General features: G+C 34.3%; 1 protein-coding gene across 4 annotated transcripts in view; it reads right to left on the reverse strand.

Moving 5' to 3' along the window:
- MED13L (mediator complex subunit 13L) overlaps window positions 1-13129 on the reverse strand; it is a 296930-nt gene that overhangs the window by 128249 nt on the left and 155552 nt on the right. For all 4 annotated transcript variants that reach the window (XM_063085359.1, XM_063085358.1, XM_063085360.1 and 1 more), the window contains one exon: window positions 4049-4132. In XM_063085359.1, the coding sequence (XP_062941429.1) occupies window positions 4049-4132 (84 nt within the window). The remainder of the gene's footprint in view (window positions 1-4048; window positions 4133-13129) is intronic.

Below are 13129 nucleotides of genomic sequence, written 5' to 3' on the forward strand. Positions count from 1 at the left end.
TTTTATAGATTTACCTTAAAAAAAAAAAAAGCTTTAAAACTCTTACTCATGATTAGATAAACCCAAATTGTCCCATTAATATTCTTTAATGCATTTCCCATCAGCTAGCCTTTATTAACAGGTATGTGGCAAAAGGCACCACATGTGCAAAGTAAATTTATGAGGAAAACTGAAAAATTATAGGAACTAATCTTATTTTTCTGGACACTATAAAGAGACTCCCTTTACCTTTCACATTGGAAGTGTCTGCTCACCCTCTACAGTAGGGATCGCCTCCCTGCCTTCTCATCTGGGAATTTCTAGAAGGGAGGTAACTGATGATTGGGTTCTACCAGAGTTTGCAGAGAAAGAAAAGGATGGAGGTAAGGGTGAGATGCGGAGAGAAAGGAGAGGATGGGGAAAGGAAGTTTTAAAATGCTAAAAAAATTCTCCTATGTCAAAATATTTCTGGCATTACGTATATCTTGTTACACAAAATTCACTCTTTTCTATTAAACCTAAAAGGTATGCACGTTTCTTGAATATGTATGTTACGTAGTGTAAGAACACAAAATGGAAATTAAAGAAATAATTCCAGGCTTAAGAGAAGAGAAAATATCCAGATGAAACAACACAAAAACACAGTCAAAATAATATCCTTCCAATGGGAGAATGGGAAGGGGCAGTATGTGCTAAAGGCACATACAAAAGTAACTAGAATATTTGAAAGTATGTGAGGCTCTTTGGAGTATCATCCAAGAGCAGGACAGGTTTGCCCATGAGAAAGTGATGGCTAATCAATTCAAAAAATGAGTAAGTTGGTTCATATTTGTGTTAATCTAGCTTCTGTACACCTGATTCCAGAAAAGATCAAAGGTCCAAACTGTTATTGGAGGCAACCAATTAATTTGCATAAAAATGGCATTCAAAGACTAACGTGTTTAGATTTCAAATTCTGCAGTAATAGAATGTGGGCTGAAACTAAGGTAAATTAAAAAACAAATACCTTTCCAATAGAAAGAACCTCCATAATCAGCATAATTTCTAAATGATTTTAAAAGAAATTTATTTTTCACCAGTTTGTTTGTAAGCATATTCAACATATACCTTACAAAACCCAGAAATTTTTGTTTTATTTTAGTCATCACAACTCTTTAGTATAAAGCCAAAGTTTTCTCTGACTTACTATTTTCCAAGGATATAAATAACAAAAAATATGTCCATACAGAGAAAAAATAATAAAGTAAATTTCTATTATCTTTTTGAACTTACCTAGTCAAACATGTACATGTATGTGTATGTATGTATTTATATATATTTATTAAATATTAATATATGTATTTCTTAGAATTAACTTGAACATCATCACATATCAAACATTAAGAACTCTTTTACAGTCTACAAGCAAATGATTTCGTTTGCTGTCAAGACTTAGAGAAATTATAGCACAATAAATCATATGCTATTAATATAACCCATTCATCAATATAGTCATAAATTAGAATTATTTTAGTTACCTAAAATATGCACTGTTAAATCATATTTTTAATCTATTGAACAAAAGTATCTATATGCTACTATTATGTTCTTTATATTTAGAATATTATTCTATTAAGCATCTTCCTTTTATCTGTGTCCAATGGAATCAAATAAGAGCATTTCTAAAACATTAATTTGCACATGAAATTTGTTTAGCATGGGGCTCTCCATTGACCACTAAACTGATATGTACAAAAAACAAACTTAAGGAAAATTAACTTTACTCATTTCTACTTTTTCTAAACTAAGTTATTAACTGCCACATAAATTACTTCATTTAATCTTCACCATAGCCCTCTTAGTAATTTTCAGCTCAGTAACAGCAAAAAAAGAAAAAGAAAAAAAAAAAAACCCAAGAAAATTTAAGCTCAAAAAAACTAAACAACTTGCTCAAAATCAATCAATTTGTAAGGAAAGAAATAAGATATGAACCCAATCCCTTCTAATTCTAAATGCCCTCCTCCACAGCATCACTTTGTCCTTCCAAAACGACTTGACCACTGAGATCTTATTTCAACATCCAACAAGAGATTCTATTTTCCACTCCAACAATAAAAGGGGAAAAAGCCATCACACCTAATGAAGTTTTATTATAGGAAATGCCAATGTTTTAAATTCATCTTTGGTTTAAATTTTTTCTAATTGTTAACTCCTTCTGAAATATTGTTTCAGAATTATTAACATTTCTCCACTACAAGAAAACAAAGTTCTACATTCAATTATGAATATAAAGTCTAAAAATAATTCAATTACATTGCTCAGAGATCAGCAGCCTCTGAGTTACACCAAGTCAAATATCCAGATATCTTACATGGTATTATTTACATCTGGCTTGCTAAAGTTATGAAGACATTTGGAATCTAAACGAAATGTAAAGATATACAAAACTCTACAGAACACAGATTGATAAATACATTTGACTTTTTAATGATATTTTTACTATTAATACACTAATCATTACTCTTTCGATTCCTATTTTATTTCTACATTTCCTCTTCATCCCCCAAGTGGCTGTCAAATCATCACACAAATACCTATACCTGATGATCAAAAGCTTTATGACCGGTTCATAAAGAAATTTACCGGTGACCAGCTGTGAGAATCTATGCTACGCATGGGGAGGCAAACTAAGAATGTTAAATAAGATCATTGTGCTAAAGCGCTGCATATTTAACCATGCAGAGTGATAAATATAAAAGCCAAAATGTTAACCATTCAGAAAATCTTAGTCCTTTGTAAAGTTAAGAAAATTGCTATGATTAAAAATAAAAATCCATGCAACACATTGTTAGGCCAAATCAATATACGTAAAAAAAAGTGCTGCTCCATCAAAGTATCAGTAAACAGAATCACACTTTTCCACACCCATACACATTTCTACCTTTCTAAATGCATTATTATCCTTTTCTGGTAAAATTTTATATACATAATACCTAAGCTTTCTATAAGTTTTCATAAACTCTAAAGGATTTTGAATGTACTAAAAAGAGAAAATATGTCAAAGATGTTCATGGTGATTTGGCAAAGAAAATTGCCAGACTCTAATTTATCTGATTGGGGGGGGTGGGTGTGTGTGTGTGCAAATTTTCATAAATTAGGTTTGGTTAATAAGGAGATTCCAAAACCACTTCATTAAATCTTTAAGACAGGTTAGGGAGAAGGCTACTAATTAAATCTCTGGAACAAACTAATAAAGTTAAGAGAGTAAAGGTTCCAGGCAGGAGTTGCCAGCTAAAATTCTAGCAAAGAACAGAAAAGGCCTAACATTAAGAATACTATATAAGACTTCAAAAGATCTAATATTCAGCCAACAGCTGGGACCCTTAGTTTAGGGCAAGCACACAGATAATAAAACAGAATCATGACTGTACACTCTGCCCTTCAAAAATTAAATAATCACCATCAATGTATGACTCTAACTAAGTCTATGCTATGTTCAGAGGTTGGTGAAGTAGATATTAGATTTTGCGGGTTTTGTTTTTTAAATTCTGGTTTGATTGATCTAAAATTCTATGCTTGTTTAGTATCAAGGACTGCATTTAAATCCACAAATATCATAAATGATGGCTAAAAGTTTAGGAGTATTTAGATAAGTATCACAGTCCTAGTTTTACAATACTCAGGAGTGTGTTAACCTACTTTAAGGGGCAAACAATTCTATAAAAATTGTCACCATTTTAATTCACCTGACTGTTTCTAAAGTCATGCCATATAATACTTTAAGGAAGGACGATGAAGAAGAATAATGAAAATTAAAAAATAGAATATCTCAATTCCAAATAGTGTGGTAAAGTGTGGTTTACAGATGAGTATATTGACAATCACCTTTCTAGTCCCATTTTTAACATTCAACAAAAATTTAATAATACAGTATTTAATAACACTGTGATCCAGGAATCTACTTTAGTTCATCTAAACTATGAACATTATTATGAAATAAATAAGCTGCTTTCCCCACCCAACTCTTCCCCCAAGATAACTGTAGTCAAGCAACAGAAAACAAAAAGCCAAGAGTATCCTGAAGACTCACCTTTTGTTGACTGGCTTTTCATCCTTTTCATAGGGTCGGACAAACCATTTCCCAATCCTAACGAAGTTCTTATCCATTAGACACCTACAATAATTACATCAAGAATTACTTTTAGAGTTTCAATAACAAATTAGCAAATAAATTACTGAATCAATAATCTCAGATGAGATACACCATGCAAAATAAACACATCACCAAACTGTCAAAAAATGTTTTCTTATCACTTAAAATTGGTACTTTACACTTACTGAAAGAACTCTCTGACTTTGGGCATAGACTTTTATGCCCATGTAAAATTGTAAAAAAAAGAAACAAAATAAATTGATTGATGTATTCCTAAAACTTCTTAAGCTTCGGAATTACTTCAAGACTAATCACACTTCCGCATGTCTTCAATTCTTGGGTCACCAAGGATGTTAGGAATGTAGCATTTTTAAGAGTACCTCAAAGATACTCTTTCAAGTCACTGACACCCATTTTGCAAGTTTAAATGCTGGGTTTTTTTCTTGGCATATGATAGATAGACTATCCTTTAGCAAGGATCTCAGTAGCAAAAACATAACACAGTTTCTTATACTCAGGTTTTTTTTACCTTTTATAGGCATGATAAAGCACTTTGGTTATGGATTTTCAAGAATATAAGGAATTGCAGTAATGTCTTCAATAACGTATATCTGCTTTACTTAATCTAAGTTGTGCCCTGCTTCTATTTCTGTGCCATTTATATGCATTGTGTTTCCATGTCAAATCACAGGGTACTCTTTTTGAAGACATGTTAAATACTAATTGAACCCAACTCAAATAATACCAATAATGCATATAATTCCATTGAAGTGGCATCAATACAGACAGTTATGACCAAGTTCACTCACGTGCAAGCAAATGACAACTATTTCATAACTGCCATATGGCCAACTGTGAAATGCCATCAACTGTAAAGCATATGCCTGATTTTAAAAGTACTGTACAAGAATCTGAGAGAAAATGTGCACTTTGGAATTGATGATACAGTAATCTCTAACATTACTCAATGAAATTATACTTATTTTATATGAAAAGCTGTCAGAAGGCTGGATGTAATTCTATACAAGGTTCTACCTACCAGTAAAAGAGCTATATAGCAATTCTCTATTCAATATTCAGGCAATTCTGCATGGGGCTCTTGTCTCTATAATTTCCACACCATCAAGGAGGATGGAAACAATTCAAGCACTCACCCAACTCATTAGAGCTTAGATGGGTTAGTAAATGGCAATAGTTTCTGCTGGCCATAATGTAACTCTCTTTGGTCACAGTCAGTTTGGAACACTGGGCATTAAAAAGTCACTGGCTTTTAACTGGTTTTACTTTGAAAATGAATTCCTACATTTGAACAGTCTTTCTTGTTCACAGTGAAGAAAATCATTTTCAAAGTAATCCAATATGCTTATAAGTTAAATAAATATACTTTTAGCATTAAAGACTATATGACTACATTAAATTTAGAATAGGAAATATGAAATACCCACCCTAGGAGAAAGTACTCAAGAAGAAAAACTGAAAAAGTAGTTCTACAGTTTATTCACTAGCTATAAGAGACTGAATTACATCTTTTAGCTAAACTACACATGCATAGATACATATTTCCACTAAAAACTCCAAAATTTGATATCAGGCTCCTTCCTCCAATTAAACTATCAATAACTACTACTAGAATCACTATTACCACCATCGCTACCACCTTTGACTACCAGGCACAGTATCTCATTTAATTCTTGTAATAACAATAAGAGATGGGTGTTAAAATGTCAGTTTGTACAGATGAAGAAGCTGAAGCCCAGTGAGAATGTCACCTAGCCAAGGTCACACATGTAATCAACAGTGGAGCTGCTATCAAGCCCGGGTATATCTTATCACAGAGCCAGGAACATTTAACTACCACCATATACCAACACTTACATGTTGTCTCATTTCCTCAATTCTTTCCTCATTTCTTAAATATACACGCACCTTCTAATAATGGGTCTATTTAATGTGATAGCATTTCTTTATTCTCCAAAAGACATTTAGATTGAAGTTGTATCTTAAAATCAATAATGCTTAGAATGAATGCAATAGGGTATGCAACTGGTCTGGAATCACATCAACCACTAAACATTGTCATCTAGTAACATACATCCTCACTTAAGAAATACCATTTTTAAAAAAATATTCATTCTCTCATATACACCTTGAAGGTCAGAATTCAAAAGAATCATTTATTCAGTAACAGAAATATAAACAAGTACACAACATGAATTTACACTGTATGGAGAGAAAAATGCAAGGCTTTTTTAGAGAGTATAATATAAAAGAAACAGATAAAATATCTGACTGAAGAGGACAATGTATAAAAGTTTGTTTCAAACACCTTGCCCTTGTATAAAGTGAAAGTCACAAATTCTACTTGCTGATTTTGAAAATTCCAGAAAAAAACAAACAAGGTCTGAGGGTGGGAGAACAGTGTACAGCCAAGACCACCCAAGGACAAAAGCAAAAGTCAAAAATGCTACCTGAGATTGCAACTCTCAGTGCGAATATAGCTCCTGGAGTTCTCGCTACAGATCATATTTCTTTGTCAGGCAATGTCAACAAAAGGTTATCATCACTAATACACAAAATAGCCACAGAAACTACTGATCCTTCAGTCTGAAACCATCTATTTCCAAATAGGCTACAAAAGTGATTTAAGTAATTTTTCAATTGCTAATCAGTTTCTATGTGATAAGTGATTTCCTGCACATTGAAAGGAAAACATGAGAACATAGAATTGCACTGGATGAAGTAGCTTTTTTACTTGATTTTTTAAGTACTGGAGTCAGGGTGGGAGGACACCCTCCCTCTCTCTCTCTCTCTCTCTCTCCCTCTCTCTCTCTCTCTCTCTCTCTCTCCCTCTCTCTCTCTCTCCCCCCCTCCCCCCCCTCCCTCCAAGGTTAGGCAGTACAGAAAGTATTTCCATCTGGTGTTTTTGTACTTTAAGTTATGGGAGAAAATGAGAGAGGAGGAGGTGTGTCTTTGCTAAGGAAGGCAGTTCCACCACCTATTTGGTAGATGGAAGTAGGGTGACTCAACAGCAGACTATACTAAGGTACTACGTCCTTGGTTCTCAATCATTTGGGGATTGTGGATCTATGGTAAATCATCATCATCATCATCATCATCATCATCATCATCATCATCATCTAATGAAAGCTATAATAAATTCTTTCCCCCAAAAATGCATGGAAGAGCAAAACATTTCGCACAATTCCCTAAGGTTAGTGAACTCTATGAAGCAGATCCTAGGTTAAGAATTTCCATACTAAATACCGGGAATCCCTTTCTTGTCCCATGCTCTCTCTTCTCCTCTAATTTAAATTGTATTCATCTTTTGTGTCCCAGATCAAGCCTGAACAGTACTCTAACATCTAGAAATCAGCACTTTCACCACTGAGCTATAATAATTCATTTCTATGGTTCGCTTCCCCATGAAACATTGCTCTTTGGGGGCAGACACACTACCTTTCGTAATCACTGATAATATTCAACAAATATTTAATTCCTTATTAAGTAATATACTTTACATTCTGGTGTATCCTGGTAGGTGCTCAATAATATCTGAGAAATGAATGCTATATACCAAGGAGTATTTCCTATTCATAACATAATGCTGTTATTCCTCTTGTTTATAACCACTAATCACAAGTAGCTTTGAAGTGTTATTTGAATTTTCTCATGTATATGTATTCTCACTCAGTGTCTGACAAAAAAAATCTATATATTTCACCACTTTATAGCCCACCAACTCCCACTGCAGACTAAAATCATAGCAGATACTCAACATGTAGGGAATCACACAGATGCTAAAAATGTTTAGGAAGACTAACACTACTGCCTAAATGATTCAACTATATTTGAAGAACATAATTCAGAAAATCTTTTAAAGAGAGATAATTCTAAGATACAAAATTATATCAGAAATATAATTCCCCCTTTCATATTCTATCAACCTTTATTTTATTTTATTTTTTTAGGGGCAAAATTTATATTTAACTTCAAAAATAAATAAACCTAGCAGACACACTCCATCTGCCAAAAATTGATTCAAATCAACATCATAAATAGTGCTAAGAACACAGATTAGTTAACCTGCTTGTCCACTCAGTAACCCCAGTCTTTATTATTGAGATTTTCAAAAGTACTTCTCTAGTAACATATGACCTAATTCTGTAAAATACTACAATATTATCTTGCAAGATCACTATGTGATGCCAGATTTTTCAAATGTTCTTTAAGCAATAATACTAGGAAATTATTTCTCTTTCCAACCCCTCTACCACCTCCCAAAAATCACTGGCTCAAGAAGAAAAGAAACAGCTGCTGAAAAATGAAAATGAAATCAGGTTTTTCGTTTGGGTTTTTTTTGGTTTTGTGTGTGTGTGTGTGTGTGTGTGTGTGTGTGTGTGTGTGTGTGTGTGTGTGTGTGTGTGTGTGTGTGTGTGTGTGTGTGTGTGTGTGTGTGTGTGTGTGTGTGTGTGTGTGTGTGTGTGTGTGTGTGTGTGTGTGTGTGTGTGTGTGTTCACACGCACACATGCATGCAGGCTTGTACCTAATGCTTCTGTGTCATGCCATATGGCTCTGAATAATTAACTGCAAATGCAACCTGATTCCAAAGTTGGCAAGCCCTAATCTCTAATCCCAAAGCCACGGGCAGACCTGATATAAGATTACAAGTGCCACAGCAGCAGCCACAGCAAGTCATTTCCCAGATGGGACAGTTGGGAGGTACAGATGGAGCCCACTTCTGGTTCTGGCTCCTTCTGTACCCCTCAAATTATGTGGGTATAATAGTTTTCATAGATTAATAAGTCCAAGGATAATGTCTCTCTACTATACCCTCAACCAAACTGAACCTTAATGTTATCTAGTTACAGAGCTGCTCACATTAACGAAGGTTTTATATAACTTCCTATCATAATATCTTCATCAGCATCAAAGCCTTTACCTCACCACTCCAAAGTATATTACACATGTATGCAAAGAAGTCTCTTTCCTAGAAGTGGCAATGGGCAATGCTCCCAATTCCCAACAAAATAAAATAAATGAAGCAAGCTGGCCACTTAGCTCAGTTGATTAGAGCACAGCCTTAACACCAAGGTCACGGGTTTGGATCCCCATACTGGCCAGCCACCCTAAATTAATTAATTAAAATGAACAAAATAAAATAAAACTGCATAATTGGGGGGTCTGAAGAAATATTTTCCAACTGATCCCTGCATCTTCATTACTTTGGGCTCCTACTATGCCCTGGTGGCTGCAGTCACCTTTAGCCAGGCAAGCCCTATTATTGCCAACCTCTCCAAAATGCCTATAAGGTTAGGCTCTTTTACAAGCCTAGCCTCACCTGAAATCTCCACTGTAATGCCATTCCAAAGAATCGTATCTCTCCTCTAGCTTCCAATTTTTTGTGTCTAATCCCACTCTCCAACTACCAAACAACAAAAAAAAATTTGTTAAATAAATACATACACACACACTAATTAGTTTTAGGGTGAACATGTTTCTTTCTAGACAATTACAATTAGATATGTGGTTTTAGTCACTTGTGTCTGTAATGTTTCTACCCTCTCTCCCATTAAAGTATATGCCCCTTAGGTTAAATACTCATTCTCCTACTTCCTTTAGAGAACTGCACACTGTGGCATTTCAATAAAATGGGAATTTACTGACTACTCATTTCTTGCTCCTGTTATCACTTTATACCCAAGGACTCAATATTGCAGTATTTTATTACCATTTATTCAAGTAGGGCTATATCTACCACCATGCTCTAGTTAATATATTTATTATCTGGAAATCCCTAAACCACCACATCCAAGGACATTGCTCATTTGCCCTTTGATAATCACTTCTATTGGATCACAATACCATAACACATTGAAAGCTAGGAATTTACAAATACAATGTTATTGTTATCATAATTCCAATTTTCTCCACATATTTTCATTGTACTTTTCCAAATAAAATAGCTTATATCTAAATAAACACCAGCTTTTGGCAAACCAAGAAGCTCTGGGCCAAAGGCAATTTTACAGCTGTCCTATAAACTACTGTGGGGTGAATATGCTGACAACCCATTAGTAAAGCAGCACCAATGGACTACTCTGAAGAGCCATTATGTTTTATAAATGTCAAATATCCACAGATTAAAGTCTCCCTAAATAAGCGTGGACATGATGGAGTATAATAGCTTCAAAAGACCTATGTAATCTTCTATTGTGTGCAAAGCAATAATTTACATTTTAGAGAAAAAAATAGCTTTCCATCAAAATTAGCTTATGTATCAGTTGGTTAGACCCTGTAACACCAAGGTCAAAGGTTCAGTTCCCCATACAGGCCATCCAAAAAAAAAATTAAAAAATAAAAAATAAATTAGCTTACCTGTTTTTTACTAAAATCTTAAGATGATAAAAACTAAAGTATACACTATCACACCAAATGCCAATTTGACAGCATGATGCCAGGCATTTAAGTATTTCTACAAATCTACAAATGCAAGATTTTCATAAGTCCCAAATGTGGTACAAATCATGAAGCAACGATAAAAACTCTAAGTTTTTGGACTGCACACATTTCTTGACTTTTTCAAAACCTTTTCAACCCAATGTTTTACTTCATTTTGATAGTTAGGTGAGAAGACTATGGTATACTATCAAAACTTATACCAACTATAATTATGTGAGAGTAATAGCCATCAAATCTGCAATATTAGAAATGCCAAATGAAGGAACTCCTGAAAAATTACTGCAGGTTTTTGTTTTCTATAATCTATTCACAGTCAAGGTAATTTTCTGGTAATGAGGAGGTTAGTTTAGACAACTTAAACTTAAAATATAAAGTGTAACCTTTGAGAATTTCATTATAAATACATAAACAAATTTCACTAAATTGAAAAGACTGATGAAGAACAGTCCGAACTAGTGCTTTATTAGAAAGCACAGGGAGGAGAAAAAGAGAGGGAAAGAACAAGAAGGAGGAAAAAAAAGGGAGAGTCAAGCCAAATTAGCAGAGATCCTATGTAAATAAAAACTAAATTAATGGTATTTTATCATTCTAGGCATTTTGTCAAATCGGTCATTAAGAAAATAGGAAGCATACTTACTTTCTCAAAAGACAGAAAAAATAAACATTGACTGTATGATCTAAAAAATATAAAATTTAGAATGGCTAAACACTCTCAGATACTGAAATTCAGACTAAGAAATCAAAGATGAAGAAAATACCAGAAGAAGCCAATATAGCTCAAAATTTCAAAAAAACATATATAAATCCATCCATACATGTGTTTCAGAAATGTATCTGTGTTTCAGTGACATTACAGACAGCTGTTAGGAGGATTAATTATTAGAAGGGGGAAATGCCTCAATTAAATGGTATGACTGATGTATTCTTTTCCCAAATATATGCTATCCCTCTCTCTCCCACTGACATCAAGCTTGGCCATGTGACTTTGGTATCTTTCACAGACAGATGATATTTTGTTATCCACTGGACTTTAAGCTTGGTGGTAAATGTCTTAGCCAATGAAATGTGAGCAGAAATAGCATATACCACTTCTGAACAGAAGTATCAACGGTCTACCATGTGTTCTGCCATTGCTCTTTGCTCTCTACTAGGAGCCCAGCAAGTCTTAGAAAGAGGCTGCCCAGCCAGCCTATGTGCTGAAGAGAAGAGGACATGAAGCAGTACTGCAGTCAAGGACTTGCAATGGACATGCGACACAAGCAAGAAATAAACCTCTACAGTCATGAGCTAGTAATATCTTTCCGGTCTTCTGCTACTGCAGCATACCTGGGCCTAACCTGACTGATGAAAGAGGCCTCTGAAATACTTCATGAAACACTTATGACATCTTTAAGTAGGCCAGTGGCAAATGAAGAGAATGAGACCAACTAGAGGGATATCTGGAAGGCTGGCAAGGGGAGGTGGGGAATTCAACATAACATGATGAGAACCATGAAAGAGGAAAGAAAAAATTCAGAGGAGACCAAGGTATCAGGTATCATACAGGCCACCACAAGGAAGCAGGATTAGATGAGTTATATGTATGACCCCAAAGAATAGAATTAAGATAAACAAAGTTACAGGAAAACTGATTTCTGCTCAGTGTTAGAAAGATTTTATAACACTGAGTACTCTCTGAAGATGAAAAAAAAAAACTTCTTCAGGAAGCTGTGCTCAAATAATCAGAAGTATTCAAGGAGAGGATGGATGACCACATAAAAAGGATATTACAGAACTGGATTCCAGAATTAGCTGGATAAAGAGACTAACTTTTAGTGTTATCTGCAATTCTGAAAATAGTAATAACAATACTTAGCTAATATTAATAACAGTTAAACATTTATTGAGCTCTTATAACAAGAAGGGGACTGTACTGAGCCAAACAATCCTTCATCATGTTACAGGTGAAAAAACAGGGGCTCAGCAAGCTTAAGTCACTGGCCCACATCACTTAATTGGCAGAGCTGAGACGCAAAATATCTCCTGTCTCTGAAGGCAGTGAGAAAAAGGATTTCCAGAAAGTGCCCCTGGAAAGATGCATAAAATAAAAGCCAAATATATTACCTCTGTCTGATATCTTTATAGAAAATGCTCTTGAGTAAGTAGTTGTGATTTTGCTTTATTTTGTTTTGTTTTGTTTTGTTTGTTTTGTTTGATGGACAGATGACCCTGGCTATAAGTATATAATACAGTGAAGGCAAATACTGAAGAGGTATAGGAGAAATGGGTAAATGAAAGATGAAAATATCTGAAGTCATATTACTTTAGAATTTAAAATTATTCTACACAGCAGCAATATAGTATTACCCCAGCACCAATCAACAGAAATGAAATTACCCAATTCTGCATGAAATTAACAATGCTACCTTAATTTCTATAGTGAAATAATTTTTAATAAATCACTGCAGTGACATCATTCTGTATACAATAGCAATCACACCCTTGTGGAAAGAAGATTGATTTATGACTCCTCCTTTCCTATAAGTGAGAGCTTCTCAAAGTAATAAATGGAATTCCCTT

This window comes from Cynocephalus volans, chromosome 2, assembly GCF_027409185.1.
Source record: "Cynocephalus volans isolate mCynVol1 chromosome 2, mCynVol1.pri, whole genome shotgun sequence".
In the NCBI taxonomy this organism is placed as follows: Eukaryota; Metazoa; Chordata; class Mammalia; order Dermoptera; family Cynocephalidae; genus Cynocephalus; species Cynocephalus volans.